Genomic DNA, 23,727 nt, shown 5'->3' on the forward strand with positions numbered 1-23,727 from the left:
AGAGTATGTGTGGTTCTAAAATATAGACACTGTCTTCCTTACCCCTGTGTTCTGAATTACTTTAATCCCAACCTGTTCGGCTCTGTTCTTATCTCTAAATATCAGGTTACATACATAAAACAGCCTCTCAAAATCCAGGAATAATAATCACTACTCTGGACTTAATGTGTCTGCTCTAAAATCTTACAGTCTAGGCCCCTGTTTCCTTATAAGAATTTTCTAAAGGTGACCATACCATTGTTTTTTTGTTTCTGGCTTATTTCCATCATTTTTTGAGTACGTCCTCACTCTGGCATAATAACACATTCCAAGTGGAGATACAATTTTATATGAGAGACCTTCAGGTACACAGGTGGTTTCAGTCTAGCATGGTGAGTACTATGATGGGGACATGCCCAGCCTGCCGTGGCAGCATAACAGAGAGTTCTTAGCCCAGTGTAGCTGGAGGAGAGGTATCACAGCAACACTATGGAGAGGATACGATAGTGGTAGCCTCCTTAAAGAGGCTAGCTACCACCAAAACTGACATGTACAGAATTAATAGGACTTGGAGACATGGGGGGAAGGAAGGGAGACAGAAAAGTATCTCAGGCAGATGGATCATTATGGGCTAATGCCTTCAGAGGAGGAGGAGGCGTGGCATATTCATGCTTAGGACCACACATGGCTCCGTTTAATTGGTATGCAGTGAGTAGAGAGGATACGATTAGATTTGCATCTTAGAAATAAATAGTCCAGCTGTGATACAAAGGAAGGCAAGAACAGAAGGCAGGAAGACCAGCAGGAAGTTATTGTTACAGTATTGAGGAAAATAATAGTCAAACATGACCTAAATAATAGCAACTAATGCTTTCTGACTTAGTTTGCCATTGAAATTTTATTGCAACCCTACTTTTATTTCCATTTTATAAATGACGCATCTATAAGGCTTAAAGATTGGGTATCTTTCCTAGAGACCCATAGATGGCAGAACCAAGATTCAAGCCCTGACATGCTTGATTTCACACCCTGTTTAAGTTGGTTGTGCAAGAGTGAGAAGTCAAGGATGATGCACTCTGGTTTCTAGTTGTGTTAACTGAGTAAATAGTGGTAGCATTCATGGGAAGAACTTTTGAGGAAGGGTTGTGATGAGCAGATGAGTTCCTTATGGGACGTGTTGACTGATACCTTTGGGCATTACCAGAGATGCTGTGCAGTAGGCAGTTGACTATATGTGTCTGGAGCCTCAGAGAGAGCATGATGCATAAGGTACAAATTTAGGAACTATTCACCTTTAAATGTTATTGAAACCTTTATAGTGGATGTGATCACTGGGCAAGAGTAGAATGAGAAGAGGAACCTTCTAGCTTAGGCGAAAACCAAGGAAATGTTAACATTAAAGAGAAGTGACAAGAGGTAGGAAGAAACTAGGCTAGTGTGATGTCACAGATACAAAGAAAGAAGGGGCATCGCAAAAAGAAAGGCATGATCAGTAGTGTCATGCTGCAGAGATCAAGGGGCATAGATACCAGAAGATCTCGAATCCTCTGGATTTAGCAGCAGTGAACCAATGGAGAGAGTATTTCAGTGGAACAAGAAGACAAGCTAGATAGAGGGACTAAGGAGTGAATTGCAGTGAGCAGAATAGTACAGGGTGGTCATAAAGCCCATGTATGTGCAAATCAGAAGCTATCTGCATTCTCCTCTTACATTTTACTTTTTCATCATGTTCTTTAGATATCTTCCATGTTGGTGGTTGGAAGTCATTCAGGCAGTCCCTAATAGCTCTTAGATTTTCATCCATGGTTAGGCACAGCCTCTTATACGTAAGGACTTTGTGGCACAATGAGTATATATAACTCTGAAAATGTTGGCTTAAAAGAGGGAAGAGAGAGAGCAAGCTAGATTTCCAGTAAGTCAGCAGATTACATGCAAAATGAAATTCCCTGCCCATAATGAAAGTGAAATTTGAAATTGTATGCTATTTATTTTTTAGTTATCTACTTAATTACAAAAACCAGCAAAAGTTGATCAATATTTTTTTAACATTTTTAAATTTTAAAATATCCTCTGTAGTTCTCTACATTGCCACAAGCAGTGGCACAATTTAAAGTTCCTAGGCCTATTTACAATGAATAGATTTGGTGTAGGATCACCCACCCTTATGTGTGGTTCAGGTGTATATCTTATAATTACAGTTTCCATATGTCCTCTGAAGGTGCAGATACTTTCTTCTCATTCTTTAAAATATTTGTCTAGTAAGTAAACAGAGCAGAAACATTATGAGATAGTATGGTATACACTGCACATTTTTCCTGTTTAAAAATAGGAAATATAGATTAAAAAGTGGACTGGTTAATTGACCCTTGCTAATGCCAGTTGATTTTTTTTTGACAATTCACTGTGCATGTTTTATTTACAGTTTTGTACACTCTCTTTGTATAAATGGGACCGCTTCTCTGCTTGAGCCATTTTTAACCAAAGCAAAATAACCTAAGTACTACAAAGTATTAAAATATGGCATAAAGATACAAAAACAGGCATTCTAATTCTAGTTAGAAATATAATTATGATGTTACATTTTAAAAAATCCACAATTATGTTTAGGAAATCACACAAACATAGATAACTGATTTGAATGAAATGCATAAATTTGTAGCAAAGCTTTATAGTTACAAAAAAACAAAAAAATTACCAAAGAATGCACAAAATTAATGTTGATTCCACCTTTGTGTCATATTCGTGGATCCTTTATCAATGTTACATGAAGAAAAAAATAAAATGAATAACTGAAATCAGAATCACTAATGTTATCAAGTAGGAAAACAAATTAAAATCTAGCAACCATCAGCAAGAGTACAGCAAAAACAATGCTGTGAAAAGAAACAAAGAAAATTGCTAGAAAACTCTATGCATCATATTCTTTCAAGCCATCAAAATATGCTCCTGCATACAATGAAACATAGACAAAATTTTTTTCGGTTAAGTTATAGAAATGCAAATTCTTCTTTAGTATTGTGGATGGGTAAATGTGTTTGTAATGGTAATTCTACTAAGCTATTATAGAGTGGACCAGGAACACATTTATGGATACTGGTGACAATGTGCACTGTAATTCTTCTATTGGAATAGTAGATGCACTAAGCAAAATTAAGAAAAAATAATAATATGTGAACACAGAAGTGCAAGACAGAGGTGAATGAGACTTCTCTTATATCTTGGTAACATTTAAATGGGAATCAAATTTAAATGCAGTGCACTCTGCTTTAGAAGAGGTTTTGGTTCAGCTCATATTTCAGTTGCTTGATGCAATCTCCTGTGAGAAAAATCAGAAGGTGTCTTCTTAAACAACAAACCTATTTTTAGTGATAGAGCCACTCTTAGTAGCTGTATCTGCATGGGACTGATAACCAGTTACACTATCTTTGGAGGAAGTCCTAATCCTTCCTTGTATACCCTCCCTACATGTGTAACAGCTCTGTTTTCACATTCAGTAGTCCATATTACTATCTTTTCACCTTTAGTTCTGAGATTAACGATGGTTCCATACATCATCACTGTAGTCATCAAAAGATTGTCCAGTAAGGCACAGCAGTCTCAAGCCAAAAGCGATCGAAGTCACTTGTCTCTGCTGTTTGTTCAATGTAATTAGCCATCGTCCTCTTCATTTGTTTTTTTCATCTTCTCACGTAGGCTCAATACCATCCTTAAAAACTGAGTAGTCACAGCCAGGCTTTAAATTATTAGAAAACTGGATATGGTTATACAAAGCCCAAAAGTCTTCAACAGTATCAAACTTAAAGATTAGTCAGAGGTTTGCTTGTCAAGTTTTGCTTTTATCATTTTTAAAAAACCAAAGTGCCCATCTGTTCTGTACTGGATATTTAATACAGTGTTCTGGTTTAGCAACCTCCTGATTAGATTCTGTTTTCTCCTCTATAGATGGGACATTGGGAGTAGGCTGGTTTCCGGTTCCACAGTCACCATCTTAGATTTCCAGTTGATTTTTGATTCATCATTATTGCTTCACTGTTGCCTTATTTATGTGAGTAGTTAATTTACCTAGTGCCAGTGAGATTAGGCTAAGCTATTATAGAGTGGACCAGGAACACATTTATGGATACTGGTGACAGTGTGCACTGTAATTCTTCTATTGGAATAGTAGATGCACTAAGCAAAATTAAGAAAAAATAATAATATGTGAACACAGAAGTGCAAGACAGAGGTGAATGAGACTTCTCTTATATCTTGGTAACATTTAAATGGGAATCAAAGTTAACTACAGTTAACTGTAGATAAACTACAGTTATCTGTAGTCAGATTGTACCCCCAAATCTTGCCGTTTTCGTGCCTGTGCAAGGGCATTGGGACGGTGAGAGCTTAATTAGGCAGGTGTAGCTCATAATGAGCCACTCGCCTGATCTTTGAAAACAAAGGATTATGCATTTCCATTTTTTTTGCTCTATTTCATTTAGACATTGGTTTTCCTTTATTTAGATTTCAAATTCAAGCCTTTTGACTTCAAAGTACAGAGGGAATACAAGGGAAATGGGATAAGTGTGCTTTGTGGTGTTATTGTTAAGTTCTTATTTCCTGAAGATTATATTATTTCAAGCACCAAAATGATTATTCTGCTTTAGAGGAGTCATATGATAGCCCCTGGGAAAACTGAGTGATTATGTATAAGTAGGATTTCTCAAGGCTAGAAAACTGTTTGCCAAATAGTAATGCTCTGTAATTCTAACTGCTGCTGCTGCCCTTTTATTATTATTATTTAGCATTAAAATGGAACTATAGTTGTTTTTTGGCTTTGGTTTTTGTTATTAAAACAATATTTGGCTATATTATTTCAGAAAAGTCACTGGCTAAGTTGAATTTAATTTTCCAACTTTGTAATTAAGTATACTAATTTTAGTTTACTCTGTTTTAATGTGGTTGATGGTAACTATTTGAATAAATTGAAACATATTATTAAACTTAACCACATTTTAATTTCTTTTAATAGAAAATGACTGCAGTATTGGAGGATCACTACTACTGGAAAGCTGGTTAAACATCCATTCCCTTAGAGAAACTTGATCACCATTTGCTCTGGCATGGCGCAAAGCAGTCCACAGCTTGATATTCAGGTTCTCCATGATCTCCGACAACGTTTCCCTGAGATTCCAGAGGGTGTGGTGTCTCAATGCATGTTACAGGTAGACTATCTCCCAAAAATATTACATTAAATCTTTATTAGAGCTGGCTTTGTGTTACGGCAACCAGAACTCAGTTTTCTTGTGTGAGAGAGAGAAAAATTTAGAGCAGGGTTTCTTAACCTTGACACTATTCTTCCCCTTTTGGGCTGGGTGATTCTTTGTTCTGTCTTGTGCATTGTAGAATGTTTAGTAGCATCCCCACCATTTTGATAACCAAAGATGTCTCCAGATATTGCCAAATGTCCCTTGGGGGGTAAAATTTTACTCCCATTGAGAACTAGTTTAGAGAAAAGAGTGAAGTCATATAATGAAAGAAAAAAAATCTCATGTTTCAGTTTTTGAATATTTGGTGCTGTACATTAGTCCCCAAATCCTTAGAATTAGAGTTTGAATCTCAGCTGTTATCATTACAACATTCTAGACTGTATGCCCCAGTAATGTCCTTTTGAGCCTTTTCTCCTCCCTTGTTAGATCCCATCCAGGATCACATATTGCATTTCATTGATATTGTTTCTTTAATTGCCCTTTCTTTCTGTTTTTCTTTAATGTGAACTTTCTCATTTCAACTAATTCCAGGCATACCATTCAGTGGAATTAATCACATTCATGATATTACAGTGCTACTTTCCATTACTAAAACTTTCCCATCTCCCCAAACAGAAACTCTACATTCATTATGCATTAACCACCACCCCCCATTCCCCATCCCCCCACCCGGGCAACCTGTTTGCTTCTTTCTTTCCCTATGAATTTACATATTCTCCCAATATATTCTTCTTAGTAATATCCTAAATCTACAAGTCTCGTTTGCTTTGAAACCAGGTTAACTTCAAAAGTATACACAAACTTATGTTTTTATACCCCTCCACCCCCTTTCCTTATGTAGTTTTTATCACAAATTACTTTTATACATCGAGTCCAAAGCCACTAGTTTATCATTTCATTATACATTTACATTTTAGATCCTGTAGAAAGTAAAATGTGGGCTTACAAACCAAAAATGCGATCGTACTGACATTTATATTTACCCCTGTTGCTACTCTTACCAGTGGTCTTTATTTCTTCATGCAGCTTCAGTCTATTGTCTATTATCCTTTCCTTTGAACTTGTAGAACTCTTTTTAACATCTCTTGCAGGGCTGGTGTGGTGGTGAAGAACTTCCTCAGCTGTTGTTTATCTGGGAATGTCTTAATCTCTCCCTTATTTTTGAAATATAGTTTTGCCAGATATAGGTTTTTTGGTTGACAGATTTTGCTTTCAGCACTTTAAATATGTCATCCCACTGCCTTCTTGCCCCCATGGTTTCTGATGCTTAGTCAGCACTTAATCTTATTGAGGCCTTCTGGTATGAAACACATCACTTCTCTCTTGTGGCTCTCAGAATTCCCTTTGTCTTTGGCATTTGACAGTTTGATTTTAATATGCCATGGTATGGGTCTATTTGGGTTTATCTTACTTGGAGTTTGTTGAGCATCTTGGATATGTCTAGTCATGCCTTTCATTAAATGGGTGACATTTTCAGCCATTTTTTTCTTTGAATACTCTCTCTACCCCTTTCTCTCTTTCTTCTCCCTCCAGAACTCCCACAATGCATATATTGTTATGGTTGATGGTATACCACAGGTTCCTCAGGCTCTGTTCACTTTTCTTCATTCTTTTTTCTTTCTGGTCCTCAGACCAAATGATTTCAATGGTCTTATCTTCAAGTTCACTGATTTCTTCTTTCAACTCCAATCTGCTGTTGAACTCCCCTGTGGGATTTTTAATTTCTGTTGCTATGGTCTTCAACTCTCTTGGTTCCTTTTCATAATTTCCATCTCTGTATTGATATTGTCTTTGCATTGATCTGTTGTTTTCCTGATTTCCTTTAATTCTTTGTTCATGTTTTCCTTTAGCTTTTTGAGCATTTAAGACCATTTTTTAAAAGTCTTTGTTATGTCCCAGGTCTGGGTATCACTGATTGTTTCTAATGCTTTAATTTACTTTGCCTGGGCCATAGCTTCTTATTTTGTAATCTTTTGTTGAAATATGAGGATTTTGGTATTTTAATGTATTATCATTGAAATTTAGATTCTGACTTGTCTGTTCCTTAAGCTTGTATACTCCTAGTGTTATGACAGAGCTTTCCTTGAATGCCAGGAACTAATAAAAAAAAAAAAAAGAAGAAGAAGGTAAAGTAAAAGTAAAAAGCTTTCCCAGTCTTTGTAGATTGACTGGTGTGAGTGCTTTTCTTCAGAGCTTACCCATACTATGAGTTTAGAGAATAGCTCCTGCCAAAGTATAGAAGCTGCCCTAGTCCTTGTACATGTGTCTTGAAGTAGGCATGCTTGAGGCCCTAGGAATTTCCCATTTCCAGGAATACCATTGGTCACTCTTCCCCAGGAGACAGTTTCTTCATGGTCCCAGGCAATGCACTATATGTTCCTTGGCCCAGGAAATTCCTCTTGACTGCTCTGCCACAGCATTCTGTATCAGGATTCTGTGAACTGCCTTCCACATTTAAGGCATGTTCTGGGACAACAAGTCCCTTGGGCTACCAGATAGAGTGGGCAGACATACATGCTCCCAGTATGTGCGCGAGGATTGCTCTACTGCCTCTGAAACTGGAACCAGGGACCCCTTCTAGGTATGTGGGCCATCTCTGCAATAAGCCAGTGAAGGGTGGAGAGGCCAGCCAGAAAATTGTACCATATGACTAGAAATAGCTGCAAAGGGGAGTGATAGAACTGTAATTAAATAAAATTTCCAAACTATTTCTAGTTAAGAACAATTTAACTTGTTCCAGTTGCTAACTGGGCATATTTAAAATGTAAATAAAGTAAGTAAAAAGTAATGTACCTTTAAAACTAAACAAATTACATAGCTTGTTAATTTTTAAAGTTATCATGTTAAGGAAACATGATGGAATCAGATAGTTTAAAAATTATTTTCTAATTGTTGTCAACATGTCTTCATCTCCTAGTAGTCTAAAAGGACACAAATGGACACATGTTTTGCTCTAGACAGATACTTTTACAGAATGTGCTTTCAGAGTCCCTACTGGAGCCCCCTCAACTTGAATCCTGTCAGTTACTGGTCAGACCACCAGAGCGGAGTTACAGGGCCACAGGTAGTGTTCACGGGTCTCAACGGAGGGCCATTTGTGTCACAGGAGCTAGTGTCCAGTTCACTCACTTGATTTCCATGGCTGAGCTACTTTCTTTTGAGGTTTGCTTCATCTTTCACAGGGTCTCAATGTGCTTTGAGTTATGGCATTTCCCTGTTTGATTGCTTTTGGGAGCAGTACTTCTGCCTTGCCTCCTGTACTTCCTCACATGCAGTTAATTCTCATGTTCAAACTCTATCCTTCTACAGTGTGAGTGACTCAAGATATAAGCTAAACCTGTAGAGAGATGAGGTTAATCATCAGTTGTTCATCATGGAACAATGATTATTACAAAGGTGCTTCCTTTTTTTAAGCCCTTCTACTAGGTGTTGATCTTTGTGCTTATGATTTTGTGTTCACCTCCCTTTTTTTCCCCTAATACACATTCCCTGTCTGAATCTCATCTCTTTAGTTTAGTCCCGTTTTGTTCTCTGGAAGAGCAAAGGTACTTTTCAATGGAGTTAAGTCAACCAGGGATGAGGCTTATTTTTTAAACCATTTCCTAAGAGCCATTTTCTTCACCTATCCTAGGACCCATCCAGCTCTGGCCTTATTGTTTTTATTATTTAGCTCTTTATTGTCTGTCATATTTCATGGCCCAGTGTCTTCATTCATTTAACTAAATGGAATGAATAGAACTTTAAATTCAACTCAGTGAATGTCTGTTGACAACTTACTGTATGCAGCACATTTTTCTAAGTCTCACTTTTTTCTTCCTTTGGGGTAGAGTATGTTAATGTGGAGACTTACCACCTACTGGCTTTGGAAAATTTCTCTGTTTGCATCAAGATATATGAGACTGAGGAGATTGCATTTAATATACAACCTGAAGGCTACATTCTGGGCTGTCATCCCTCAATTTATGTGATCACATTTTAGAAGTATGATGCTTTTTTACCTCAGTCCTTTCAAGAGTGTTCATATATACCTAACTAAAAGTTCTGATCTCTTTATCCAACTAAATTTTTATTTCTTTAACTATTCTTCATATTTCCTATTGGGAAAATTTTTTAATCTTTTTTTTTCTTTTTTAAGAAATTTAGCTGGTCAGATAGAACATTGGAGTCTAGCATAACGTTTTTTTTTTTTTTTGATAGGAAAATGTATTCAATTTGTCACTGGAGACATGCATTTTGTTTTAGTTTGCTAAGGCTGCCAGAATGCAATACACCAGAAATGGAGTGGATTTTATAAAGGGGATTTATTTAGTTACAAATTTACATTTCTTCAGAGGAAAGGCAGCTGATTTTCCTCTGACTTTCTTGGTCACGTGGGAAAGCACACAGCAATGTCTTCTGGGCTTCTTGCCCAGCCTCTGGCTTTAAACGGCTTTCCCAGGGATGTGTCCTTTCTGCATCTCCAAAGGTCTGGATCTGAGTTGATTCCCAGCACTGAGCTGAGGTGTGTTGGGCTGCTGAGCTGCTGAGCGCTCTTCAGATCTCTCTCTTTTAAACCTCCTGTTAATTGAATTAAAATAATTAAATTAATCATCACTCATTGCAGAAGGCGCTTCCTTTAGCTGGCTGCAAATGTAATCAAGCCATAGATGTTTTTCACGTGATGATTTTTGTCCACAGCAACAAAACTGGGTACCACCACCTGGCCAAGTTGACACCTCAGCCTAACTGCTACACATTTAAATAGGCTGACAAATCCAGCTTTGTTTCATTTTGAATTTGTATCCTTTTTCAACAATATTAATTTGAGCACCTGATTCGATATAGAAAACATGAAATTTCACGATTATTAATAAAAGTATTAAATAGTAAAATGTCTGTGACTATTTTAGATTTCAAATGAACTGCTCTATTTTTTGGTTTCCCTAAGCCATAAGTGTATAAAAAACTTGAAGAAAATATTTTATTTTCACTTTTCATAGTTATTTCTTTAGATATTTGTCAGTGATATTTTCTAGTTGGTAATAAGTTTGAATCCTTTGGTCCAAATTTTGCTTTTTTTAAAAAAATTTATTTTATTTTATTTTTTACTTATTTACTTTTACATGGGCAGGCACCAGGAAACAAACCCAGGTCTCTGGCATGGCAGGCAAGAATTCTGCCACTGAGCCACTGTCGCATTGCCCAAAATTTGCTTTTTAATATCTAGTTTTCCTCTATCAGTATTTTCAAGCAGGGTTATAAAAAGCCAAATCGTTGAGCTCTAATTTATTTCCTTCTTAAGCTTCAACAAATACTTTTTTCTATGGCTCAAAAATCATTTTAAAAAGTACTTGAATTTTAGCATCAAAAGCATTATGTAAGGAAAAGGATATAAATTATCTATGGAGTTTTGATAAAGCCAGTTCTTTAAAATTCTGGGAATTCATTTTGTAAAGATTTATTTGACTGATGCTTCTTTTACTTCCTAAACTTTCAGTATAGTAATTGATAACATCCTCTCCCTTAAAATTATGGTGTTTTAGTGAAAAGAGAACTGGGAGTCAGGAGACCAAGAATTGAAACTGGTTTTTAAGTTTGATTTTTATCACTTGGGACTTATAAAATGTTAGTTTGCTATTACCACCTTTGTTTAATGCAAAAAATTAAAATCATTAAATGATTTTGAAACTGTATCAAGCCACCTTTCAATGGGCAAAAAATATGAGACTATGGGAGCCTGAGTAAATTTCATTAAGGAGTAGCGATCACATTTTTTGTTAAATTCTTGGCCAAGTCATGGAACCATAGTTTAAAATGTGGACTTGTTTTTTACTGACTACTTTGTTTAGCTTAACTCTTTCATAATTATATAAACAGTTGAAGTTATATAGGGGTAAATTTGATTAAAATACAAGTGAAGATTGTGTTTGAATTTTCTTCCTGACTCTGGGAATTTCATTGTAATTTTTTTCTCCTTTTGTGATTTTGTACCTTCTAAAAACTAAAATCTGTTTATTTTCATGTTTGTCACTGTAAATGTTAATGACTGTTACTTGCCCTTATATGTTGCATCAGTTATAGTGAATCCAAGATTAGTCCACCATTTTAACTTGTTGAGACATAAGTATAAAATGATGTAGAGCTAGAAAACTTGGTGAGTCAAAATGTTCATTAGTAGGTACTTTACATTTCTGTAGCAGTAGTGAAATAAGTGCTGTAAATTAAATATTTATAAAATATTAATCATTTGGAATCTCCTTTTCTGGTTAGAGGACTATGAAATATTTTGTGGTTAAAATATTGTTCTCTACTTATTCTATGGCAAGTATATTTGCATAACTTTTTGGTAAAGCCTGATTTCCACTATTAGGATTTGTCAAATTTTCCAATGTTACTTTTACCATTTTTCTCCCCCAGAATAACAATAATCTTGAAGCCTGTTGCCGAGCCCTTTCCCAGGAGAGTAGCAAATACTTATATATGGAATACCATAGTCCAGATGACAACAGAATGAGTAGAAATCGCCTTTTACATATTAACTTGGGTATCCATTCTCCTAGTAGCTACCATCATGGAGATGGAGCTCAACTTAATGGTGGTCGAACACTGGTACATAGCTCAAGTGATGGACATATTGATCCACAGCATACTGCAGGTAAACAGCTGATATGTTTAGTTCAGGAACCACACTCAGCTCCTGCCGTTGTGGCTGCTACTCCCAACTACAATCCATTTTTTATGAATGAACAGAATAGAAGTGCAGCTACTCCTCCTTCGCAGCCACCTCAGCAGCCATCTTCCATGCAAACAGGAATGAATCCATCTGTTATACAAGGGCCTTCACCACCACCACTGCCACCTGCTTCATACATGCACATACCTCGGTATAGTACAAACCCAATTACTGTTACAGTATCCCAAAACCTTCCTTCTGGACAGACTGTACCAAGAGCTTTACAAATTCTTCCACAAATTCCAAGCAATCTCTATGGGTCTCCTGGTTCTATTTATATTAGACAGACATCTCAGAGTTCATCGGGAAGACAGACTCCTCAGAGCACGCCATGGCAGCCCTCACCACAGGGCCCAGTGCCTCATTATAGTCAACGTCCTTTACCGGTTTATCCACATCAACAGAACTATCAACCTTCTCAGTATTCTCCCAAACAACAACAAATCCCTCAATCTGCTTATCATTCGCCACCTCCTTCGCAGTGCCCTTCACCCTTCAGCTCGCCACAGCATCAAGTGCAACCTTCCCAGTTGGGCCACCCGAGTTCCCACATTTTTATGCCACCTAGTCCTTCAACGACTCCACCCCATCTATATCAACAAGGACTGCCTAGCTATCAGAAACAGGGAAGCCATTCAGTAGCCTATCTCCCATACACAGCATCTGGCTTACCCAAAGGTTCCATGAAGAAGATAGAAATTACAGTTGAACCCTCTCAGAGACCTGGGACAGCAATTAATAGGAGTCCTTCACCCATCAGTAGTCAACCATCTCCACGGAATCAGCACTCACTGTACACAGCCACCACGCCACCTTCAAGTTCTCCTTCAAGAGGGATATCTGGTCAACCAAAACCTCCATTTAGTGTTAATCCTGTGTATATTACATATACACAGCCAACAGGACCTTCGTGTGTGCCATCACCATCTCCTCGGGTGGTACCAAACCCAACTACAGTTTTTAAAATTACTGTAGGCCGAGCAGCGACCGAAAATCTTTTAAATTTAGTGGACCAAGAAGAGCGCTCTGCAGCACCAGAACCTATTCAGCCCATTTCAGTGATACCAGGCTCTGGGGGAGAAAAGGGAAGCCATAAATATCAGAGAAGTTCCAGTTCTGGATCAGATGATTATGCCTATACACAAGGTACATTTTAACTGTGTTATGAAGTGTAATCTTTGTGGTGAGGCGGCAAGCTCCTATGCAAAATAAAGTAATTTATATTTGCTGTTTAGTTTTAATTAAATGTTCAGTATTTATTAAATATTGGGCAGTAGCTTTGCTATTAAGTGTGAGACTGGTGCTTCAAAGTAATGTAGCGATGTTGTTTTAACATGAAAATGTAGGTATGAGTTAGCAACCTAGTAAGACATTTTTGGAAGAATGTTCATTGGTAGAAAAATACAAATGAAATGTATATTGTCAAAAGTACAGACTACAGAGTGAAAAAATAGATTCATGGGGGTGGACTAAAGTTCAAGATGAAAAATTTGAATTTTTTCTAACAAAGGATAGCCTGAAGGAAGGTATGATATCTATAAGTAATCTATATTTTTAAGAATTGGGATTAATAATGAATGTTGTATTAATAGTAGACCTAACTAAATATAAATAGGGAATAGATTTTTTCAAAGTCTATTCAGATTGTTTCAAGATACCTGAGAATTTAATTTTCTTTCAGTATTTAAAAAGGGATGTAATAATGATTGTAATTCAATATCCTGGTATTGAACCTGTTTAAAATACACACAGGCATAGTTCAAGAGAATCTTAGGAAACTAAGGACGACAGAACAAAACAGTTGTATAGATGGTGCCATTTTGGTAGTGGTTACAAGAGCTAAATTAAAGCAGATATAGAAACAATAGCTTTAGAAAGATTTGAGAGTAAATGCCAACTAGAGTTTGATGATAGTGTTCATTGAGTATTTTATACATTAGCAATGTATATAGACATTTCCAAGTCACTTGTTCAATATTATTCTCTGCAATGGCTTTATCTGCAATGCTGTAGCCTTGCTGTTACATCAGCGAGCAAGGATGGAGAGGTTAGCAAAGCAATTGAAACTTGAGGAGGAGGAGCTAGAACGGTTGAAGGCGGAAGTTAACAGTATGGAGCATGACCTGATGCAGAGACGGCTCAGAAGGGTCAGCTGTACCACTGCGATTCCAACGGTAAGTGATCTGTTGGATGTGATAGGAGTGTGGGGAAATTGCCTGCCCAGGCCATTTGCTTGTCTTTTAGGTTTTGTTCCTGGCACATTTTTTTTTTTGAACAATAGATGAAGGGCTTTTTTGTCTTCAATAGTTCTTGTCAAAATAATTTGATGCTTTAATTTTCATGTGTCTAAATTCCAGAAGCTCATCAAAATTTTCAAATACCAACAATTTCAATTAAGGTATAGCATCTTATTTACCATGAATTGCTTTCTGTCAAAATAGAACTGAAAAGTACACCCTAACTAACCAAATACTTTAGAAATTGCTTTCCATATATTCATTTAGTCTTCTAAGCACATAATATGTATTTTTCAAACATTAAAAAATTGTTCTTCTAAGTACATTAGTTCAATTGAATTAGGAAGGGATCAATATGAATTTGGAGAAAGTATTGACAAGATAATTTTTTAAGGCAGAACAGTTTCTTTAAGTGGAAGTAATTATAGAAGCCGAGATAATATTGATAGATAGTGGGAACTGCGCTAATGTAAACATTTGGATAATATATCTTTAACACGTTGTTTAGTATATATGAGTTCTGAGGTCCTTAAACAATTCTGAAAATTTTGAAACATGTCTCCTAAAATCTTGTGACATCACAAGCTTTCTATGATCCAACCTGCCGTTTACCTTTCAACATTCATCTATTCAACAAATAGTTTTGACATACGTTTACAAATGTGGTGCTATGCTAGGTGCTTAGTGCATACTTGCTAGATGTAAGAATTAGATACATCACAGATAATTCTAATACAGTCTGGTAGGTGCTGTGTATATACTGGTAATGAAAGAAGTCATACTTCAACAGTTTATGCATATATCATGCACTTCTCTGCTCTCTCACAGTCTCCTCCCACTGGAATGCCCTTCTGCCATTCTGCATGTACAAATTCTGTCTCTTCTTGAAGGCTGAAACTCTGCTCTTTCTATGGAACTATGCTTTATTTTCCTATCCTCTCTGAACTGAGGTTAATCTCTTAGAGTTTGCAAGTTTAGGGAAGAAGGCATCTTCATCAGACACCTTGCAGGTGATGTATCTGCAACTAGGCCCTCATAGAGATGTTTTTAACTGAGGTTCATGGCTTCAAAGGGGATTTGTGAACTCCCTGAAATTATATGCAGTTTCATGTATGTGATTATATGAGAAGCGGGTTTATAGCTTTCATCTGATTTTTATAAGGTTGTTAGATTGAAGGAAAAAAAAAGGTGAGGAACACTGATCTAAATGATAGATGGTATTGCTATAGGAAATATAAGAAAGGGGAAGGTGTTTTTGAAGGGAAAGGAGCCTGAAGTAATGAAGGCTTGAAGTCAAGACAGAGACTGACTTTTAGGGGACAATAAATAAGGTTCCCTGGCTAAAACTTCAGTGAGATTTCTGATGGCCTAGCCGAGGTTAATCTACAAAGAAAGAGTGGTGTTTAGACCTTTAATGCTAGGTTGAGGTGTTTAAACTTTATTCCGCTGGTAATTGGAAACCAGTGGAAATTAAGAGATTATTGAGAAATAGGCATATTCCATTTAATAAAATTTCAAAATTTCTGTTTAGTCACTATTAGAAGTAAAAAGGGAGGGTTTTTAGAAAATTACAAAGCTGTCTTTAAAAGAAAGGTGGTATTAATATAAATCAAATGTCTGCCTCTTTATTTCTCCATTTGAAATGTTAAGTGGATCCTTTGACTGGGAGAGAATAGAAGGATGTAACCAGTATGGGAATCCACCTATGTTGATTGGGCACTTTGGAGTCCTTTAGGTACCTATATAGTGTAAACAAATTTTCTTAGCATAGAAATAATTTTCTTTAAAATAATCATATGAGCTCTGTTTAGCAACTACTTGTTGTATCATAATCTCTGCTAAATAAAATTCTATTGATTTTTTGGGGGGAGGGTAGAAGTAGAGAGCTCCCTAACATAGCATGCGTTTATTCTTCAAAAAAACCAAACAACAGATTTTAGATCAGCGCTTTAATTGATGAGACCTACTTAGAAAAGGAAAACGAAAATGAGGCAAAGTTGGTAAAATTGCTGCCCTGGGTTGTAATTTGTTTTTAATTTTGTATTATGGAGAATTTCAAAGATACATAATATAGGCAGAATAGAATAATGAACCCACATGTAGCTATTGCCCAGTTTCAGAAATTGTCAGCTCACATGGGTGATAATATTTGAAAAATAAGAAATTTGAGTGTATGATTCCTGTGTATTTTCACTGCCAGGCCTAGAGTAAAATGGAAGACAATTTGGACTGCATGGCTGAGGGGCAGTTTTACAGTGGTTAAGACAGACTTTGAAGTTAGTTACAAATTTGCATTCTACTTAATATGGATAAGTAACTCTACACTTGTTTTCTTATCTATAAAATGTATATGGTATATGGTAAAGTATTCATCTCTTGGGATTTTTGTTAGGAGTATATAATATATGTTAAGCAATTTACACAATGCCCAATAAATAGTGTTCCTTTAAAATAATATAGGTTGCAGAATACTGGGAAAAAATCTGCTCTAAGATCTGCGTCACACACAAATCTGAAGTATTTTGCAAAACTGATTTCCTTTTAGTTTTCATGCATAATGCAAAGGTATGCTTCTGTAGGATATTAATCAAAAAATAAAACATTTAGTCAGAACTCCCTTTTTGTCATAGAGGCTCATTTGAGGCAGTATGATAGAAAGAGCCCACATTAGCTTCGGAGTTGAAGTAGTCCTGGTACTCCCTGGCTATTTCTGACTTCCCTGTGTTTAAATTTCCTTATCGATAAAAGGGGATTATCGCGAGTGTATTATCATGTTTTTGTCAAGATAAAGAGATCATGTATGTAAAATACCTGGTGTAGAGTAAGTGCTCAATGAATGGGTACCCTTATCATTTTCCTACTCATGTGGAGCAATACCCAATAAAGAATTGAATTTTTTGCTACTGAGCACATACTGCTACCTTCAGGTTCTTGAACAAACCAATTTATTGTCAGGCAATGTATAAAAATTGATTAGAAATGCACTTATTTAATGAGACTGTGATGCACATTTGTAACCAGCTATATGTGTGGTTGCAGAAACTTAGAGCAGCAGTGAAACAGTCTCTCTAAGAAGGAGGGCAGAAGTGCAGAACGCATGGCATCGTTTCTTTTAATCTGCTATTTGCAAAGCATTGTTATTAAATATGTCAAAGTTGCCATCTCTTAAAGGGATCCATATATGAAAAGATACATATTTATTTGTCTATGACTGTATTTGTGTGTGTGAGAGAGAAAGAAAAGATAATATAAGATAGTAAATCAGAAGTGCTGACCAGTTAAATGGTAACAATATTAAGTATTCTCAGAGTTCAGATAGAAATGTTGGCTTTACGCTAGTAAAGACTATACTAGATAAGGCAGTTTCATGGAAGATGGGGAGATTTTAGTTATACCTTGAAGAATAATTAAGATTTTAATAAGCAGAGAGCTGCCAATTCCTCCTTCCCAAAATTATCTCCCCCCCTCCCCCTATTCTTCCTGCTCTGACTAACTGGGTTTCTGGACCACCCCACAGCTTTGAGCCTCAGTTAACATATTTTAGGGCCAAGCCACCAAAGAACATCAGTGGTCTTTGATGTTGGTCTCTTTGAAACAGCTTCTTAAGATACTGAAACAGTTGACTTTAAGGTATTTTTGCCCCCCCCCCCCCGTTTTTTTTAAGGGTTTGTCTTTTTTCATTTTAAAATGTTAGAGATGTAAGCATGCTATTTTCATCATCAGCTCTTAAGTTACATGCAGTGAATCTTGAAATCCTTCCTCCATGAAAACTGTGTGCTTTTTATAAATGATAGTAACTTTTCAGAACCTGCTCCCTTGCCCCCAGTTTAATCAGAACCTATGGAAAAGGACATAAGAATAGGGATCTTACAGATAAACGTTTAGTTTAATGAGTCCAGTGATTTTAACCTTGCAAATGAGCTCCCCCTCACCCCCCACCCAGTGGCTATAAAATGTATTGTAATATTTTCATGCTTAGTACAGAGCTTCACTACTCAGGACCACTGTGACTGAAATATCTCTTTCTTCTCCCTACCCCCAAAAATGTATAGAAAAGTACTTCAGGTATTTGGCTTACTCAGTATGATCCTACAAAGAAAAAATTGGGTTCTTTTACATGTTTCTAAGAAGATAGCATCACTCTTTAGAGCCCTCTAAATATGTGTTCTATGTATAATATAAATGCCCAGGTATTTGTTTCAAACTTAATGATGTCTAGTAGATAAGGCTTAAGCATTTTTTATGTTAATGTCCCATGGTTTCCCCGTAAAAATGAAAAAAAGTAATCCCTAATTAATATTTCTAAAAGACTTTTTTTGCTCTTCTAGCAGTTTAAGAAATTGTAACTCTTATTACATTCTGCCTGTTACATCACTTCTTTAAAATTTTGATACCTGCTAATTTAATGGGACTTCCTAATTATTCTGATAATACCATAAGATATTTCATTAAGTACCCTTTTTGCTCATTTTTCTTCACTGCTATATTAACATATTTAGTTTTTAGCAAAATATATGTTCATAACAGAATAGGATTTTGCTCTTTCTTCCTATAATAGAAGATATTTAATCTTTTACTTTCTAGTAAAAATCACCCTAGTAATTTAGTTAAGACCTGACAGTCTAATAATGCACATTGTAGGCTGTGCTGAAAGCAGCCAGTACCCATACATCTAGATTCTAATCTAATAAATAGATTCTTTACTATTTATGTATATTTTATATTTTTATATACATAAATAGTGAAGAAATTAAGAAATGTTAAGGCAAGTAAAAGCTTCCAAAAAGCTTTAACTGAAAATTAGGAGGAGCCTGTTCCTATTTCAGTGCCTTATATGTCTGCTTTTGATAAACCTAAGGAGTGGGCTGTGCTGAGAAGATTGAGGCAGAAGAAAACAAAGTTGGAGAAAGGTTGGGGTTTATTCATTCCTGAAATTTTCATATACTAGATTAGTTACTTCCTTCAATATAGAAAAAGAAGACAAAAAGGTTTCCTTATGACTTTATATAGAAAATTTCTATATAAGTCCCAACTCTACCAGTTACTAGCTTTATAACCTTGGGAAAATTATTTAACCTCTCTGTGTCTGTTTCCTCATCTGTAAGTTGGGAATGATACTATTACCTACTTTGAAGGATTGTTGTGAAGAAAGAATGAGAGAATTCTGGTAAACACAGTGCCTGACACTTAGTAAGCGCTCATTAAAATTAGTACTGTTTGTGATTTTTACCAGCCTGGATAAAATTAAAATTATGGACATTGTCTACAAGGTTGATTCTTTAATTTCTCTTACTGTGAAAAGAGAAAATAAAATATTTTCAGTGCTGTGTGATTAAAGTAGCACTATTTTGTATAAAAGAACACAGTCTAGTATTGTAGCCTACCACTTTGTATGCAGATTTGTTATATATTTATATGTAGCCATTTTGATGTCCCCGTTTTACCTATTTCTTTTAAAACTTATATGTAGGACTTCTTAAACATGGCCTCTCGTTTGGACTGAAGCCATATTCTTGTAATACCCAATCAGAACGATTAACATGAAACACAGTTCTTAAATGTTGGGCTTGATAATGACTTTCCCACAATTGCTATTTTGGGTCCTTTCTTACTAGCCTGAGGAAATGACAAGATTGAGAAGCATGAACAGACAACTCCAGATAAATGTTGACTGTACACTGAAAGAAGTTGACCTTCTTCAATCTAGAGGTATAGACTTGATTATTTGGTAAACCATAAGTAATAGTGTGGTATCTTAAACTGCTTAAATAGCAATAACTTTGGTTTTACAGAGTTAAGAGAGAGTTTTTATCCATCATAAGATTACAATCCTGGTGAAGAAGTTTGCCTCCCCAAACCCTTTCCCCACCCTCCCCCACACACCTTATAGTCATAGATCAGATTTGGGGGGTCCAAAAAATAGTTTTATTTGGCCAATTTAATCATTAAGTTCTTATCATTTAGACTTTTCTATATTGTTACACTGTATTTATCTCTTTAAAAGTCATTTAGTGTATGTTATAAATTAATGGATTTTAATTCTAAAGTTTCGTTTTAAAGCTCATGTTATGTGAAAGTCACCTAAAATATTTGTAAAAATAGGAATCCCAAATAACAGAGTTTTCGTTTTTTAAATAAAATCTATGTGCCATTTTTAACATGTAAGTGAAACTGCTACAGGAAAACATTCAACTGTATCTTGTAGTTTTTGTTTTCTTTGTATTTCTTACAGAAGTATACTAAAGTATACAGTCAGATCCAAAATTCTAAAATACCTGCTGTCTGGTAATTTACAGGTAAAGGTTCTGAGTCCTGCTTTAGGTCTTCATAGGTGTAGTTTATATAAGAAAGATAACGCAACTTCAGTCAGGAGACACATACTCAAAGAAAAAGTCTTAGTCCAACAGCAAAATATTTCTATATTTATTTCACTGCATTTAAAGTTGGTATATGTAATTTTTCTTAACAATTCATTATTTTAATCAGCTTTCTTTAAATCCGCCAATTACTGTCCTTAATAGTGGCAGCTAAGAGAGTTTCTACTGTATTTTAAGAGTGTATAACATAACACCCCATTGCTGTTTTTTGGGCAAGATTAAACAGAAGCAGGTGAACCCAAAAGTTACAGAACTATGTAAATGATAGGCAGAAGCAAATTTGAATGTGAAAGTTGAGCAATCTAGTTAGGTACTCTTAAAGTTATTTTCAGAAACCTAGTCACTGTACAGCCTAATAACTTTAAGCATTGAAAGAATTACTGTGAGTAATGTGGGGGTTAAACTATTGCTCCCCTATTATGGACGAGTGCATCAATTTTTTCTCACTTGTTCTTTGAAGCAGAACTCGTGTTTGGTTAGGATATTTATAGTAAGTTTATGGGATCTGAAAATTAGAACATCAGCTTTAACTTAAGTAATTGAAATACATATGCAACATCTTAAAACATAAAAAGATCCGATTAATATATCAAATAGCATCGTGGCTTTGATGAGCTATCCTAGGAATTGTTATCAGAAAATTATCTAGGCATTTTTTTGTGAATGTTTAGACAAGATGAATTAACAGCACATGATTTGACAAAAAAAACAGCTTTATTGTTGGCTTGGGTAAGGAAAACTTGTTGAAAAAAAATTAGGTCTACAAATCAAGAGATTCAATATATTTGAACTATCAGTACTGTACAGCATCTTCAGTAAATAAACATGGGTACAGTTATAAAGCTTAATTGGTGTTGCTCAGAGCAAATCTGATTACCGTGACAGGTTCACAGAAATGAAGGTAAAACTCAAAGCCAGAACAGAACCTGGATCGAAACTTACGTTGGAGGAGTCATGGCAAATGTGGTAGAAATATAAACACTATGTCAGGCAGTGAACATCTGAAAAGAGAGGTAACATTTTTGTGACAAGTCAGAATTCTTAGGGATTTTTCTATCTAATTATTCTGAAACTGGCACTGTATCATCTTTTATAATTGATAACATGTAAACAACGTTTAAGATTTTCCTTTACTTGAAAATAGGAATCCATGAGCTGCTGATGTTCTTTCACATTTATCCAAGTTGCTTAGATACTTCAAAATATAATAACTTGAGAAATCTTTGTAGTTAATGTTTGCCTCTTTCCATAATTGAATTTATAATTGATGAAATTTAAAGGTAAATTATGAAAGTACGCTTTTACAATGTTCTTTTTCATGGTTTGTTCATTAAAATCAAAACAAGCAGAGAGAGAAAACAGATCAGCCATCTTTTCATTTCTCTTCTTCATTTACCTCCCCCAAGGCCCCACATTCTTAATCCTGACTAAGACCAACCTTACAGTTAGAAATGTTCCTTCAGATGATACACTGTAAGCAATCTGGTGTGGTAGCTTTCTTGGGTCTTTTCTTGCAATGATAGAGAAAACACAATTTCAGTGGGAGGAGGGTAGAATAATAAATATAGTGAGGTTTGAAACCCTGGAGAACAGTTTCCCTTCTTACATGTTTTATTTCTATAGTTTCCTTTAAAACAAAAAAATCAAATGACAGGAGTAAGAATCTTAAATGCCTGGTGGTTTTATTTTCTTTATAGGAAACTTTGATCCAAAAGCCATGAATAATTTTTATGACAACATAGAACCTGGCCCAGTTGTACCACCCAAACCATCTAAAAAAGGTGAGTAGGGAAATTTCACAAACATCCTAGAGATAAATATCAATGTTCTTTGGAAGTTCACATATATATCTGAAGAAATTTCCATTGCAGATGTTCATTAATTTATTCAGCATAAAACAGTTACCATACTGATGTTCCTGAAACAAGAATGTAATGTCCCTAAATTTTAATATTTAAAAAGGACTAAAATTAAAAGCTCCTGGAATTATTGTCAGATGTAATCAAATGAGATAAACCATTTATTTTAAAAAATGAAGTTGAAACAGTTTATTATGCAGTGTGTATTATAAATTTACTCAGTATGGTAAAAGCTATAATCCTGAAAGGTAATTCTTACAAAAAAATTAGAATTTTAAAGGTCTAATGTTAGAATGGTGAGTTCAATTTCTGGTGGCTCTAAGATTATTTGATTAGCAAGCAACAAAGAATCCTTGGGAACTCAAAAGGTGAGCATATAACAATTAGATGAGGACTAGGTGCCTTTTCATCAAGGACAAAATAAGTAACATATAACCAAGGTTTGGAGGAATCCTTTTTGGATAATTATTACATATAAATAATTTAATATTAAAGATATCAAATCTGCTTATTTATATGTACCAGATTTTTAATTGGCGTTTCAGTATCTTAAAAATTAAGTAAATTTATTGGCATTCAGTATCTTAAAAATTAATTTCAATTAAGTTTAAATGTTAAGTCATTGAATTTAGATTAACTTTCTCTGCTCCATTCTTATTAATAGCCCATGTTTATAATTATAATTTTCAAGACTAAGCTAAAGTATACATTTCATATTTTAATCCTTTTTGCTTTAAGCAACTCAAAGTGAATTGATCATGAAGACATAATAGGATAATGGAGAACAGCGTATTTAAAAAATCATCTTAGAATGTAACTCTTTTAAAAATCTTATCAGATTTCTTTATTTTTAATTAGAGAATATATAAATTCTCAATAACATTATCTCACCTAATGTACTTAAATTTTGATTGAAGAACTTTTCATTATTTTAAGCTCAGTACAGAGTGAAGTCTTTCATTTATAGGTTGCAAGGCATGTCTATTCTTCTTTTTATTGTTTAGTACTACCATGGATGTTTCATCTGATCTGCATTTAAAATAGCCTGCCAATTTCTGAAAATGATATAAAGAAGAATCTTAGTGGCTGACTGCCAAGTACCAGATTTGGTGCTGTGGCAACATTATATGCAGTTTCATGCTGAAAGTCACTGGCCATGCATTATTTTTTTTTTTTTTTTTTTTTTTTTTTTAAAGAGAAAGGGAGGAAAGGAAGGAAAGACAGAGAAGGAAGGAAGGGAGGAAGAAAGGGAAACATTTTTAAACATTTTCTTGTTTTATTATATTTTGTTTGTTTGTTTGTTTTTTTTTACATGGGCTG

The 23,727-nt window shown here is 35.2% G+C and overlaps 1 protein-coding gene and 1 pseudogene across 3 annotated transcripts in view; one reads left to right on the top strand and one right to left on the bottom strand.

Moving 5' to 3' along the window:
- Positions 1–23,727, top strand: part of TAB3 (TGF-beta activated kinase 1 (MAP3K7) binding protein 3) — a 111,157-nt gene that overhangs the window by 64,660 nt on the left and 22,770 nt on the right. For 2 of the 3 annotated variants that reach the window (XM_077145424.1, XM_077145426.1), the window contains 5 exons: positions 4,985–5,177; positions 11,619–13,080; positions 13,948–14,108; positions 19,787–19,880; positions 22,246–22,329. In XM_077145424.1, coding sequence (XP_077001539.1) covers positions 5,076–5,177; positions 11,619–13,080; positions 13,948–14,108; positions 19,787–19,880; positions 22,246–22,329 — 1,903 coding nt within the window. In that variant the 5' untranslated portion in view covers positions 4,985–5,075. Of the gene's footprint in view, positions 1–3,921; positions 4,025–4,984; positions 5,178–11,618; positions 13,081–13,947; positions 14,109–19,786; positions 19,881–22,245; positions 22,330–23,727 lie in introns of all 3 variants that reach the window. The other variant, XM_077145425.1, reaches the window with a different exon arrangement.
- On the bottom strand, positions 3,323–3,966 carry LOC143670572 (eukaryotic translation initiation factor 4E pseudogene; annotated as a pseudogene).

Source organism: Tamandua tetradactyla, chromosome X (assembly GCF_023851605.1).
Source record: "Tamandua tetradactyla isolate mTamTet1 chromosome X, mTamTet1.pri, whole genome shotgun sequence".
Classification (NCBI taxonomy): Eukaryota; Metazoa; Chordata; class Mammalia; order Pilosa; family Myrmecophagidae; genus Tamandua; species Tamandua tetradactyla.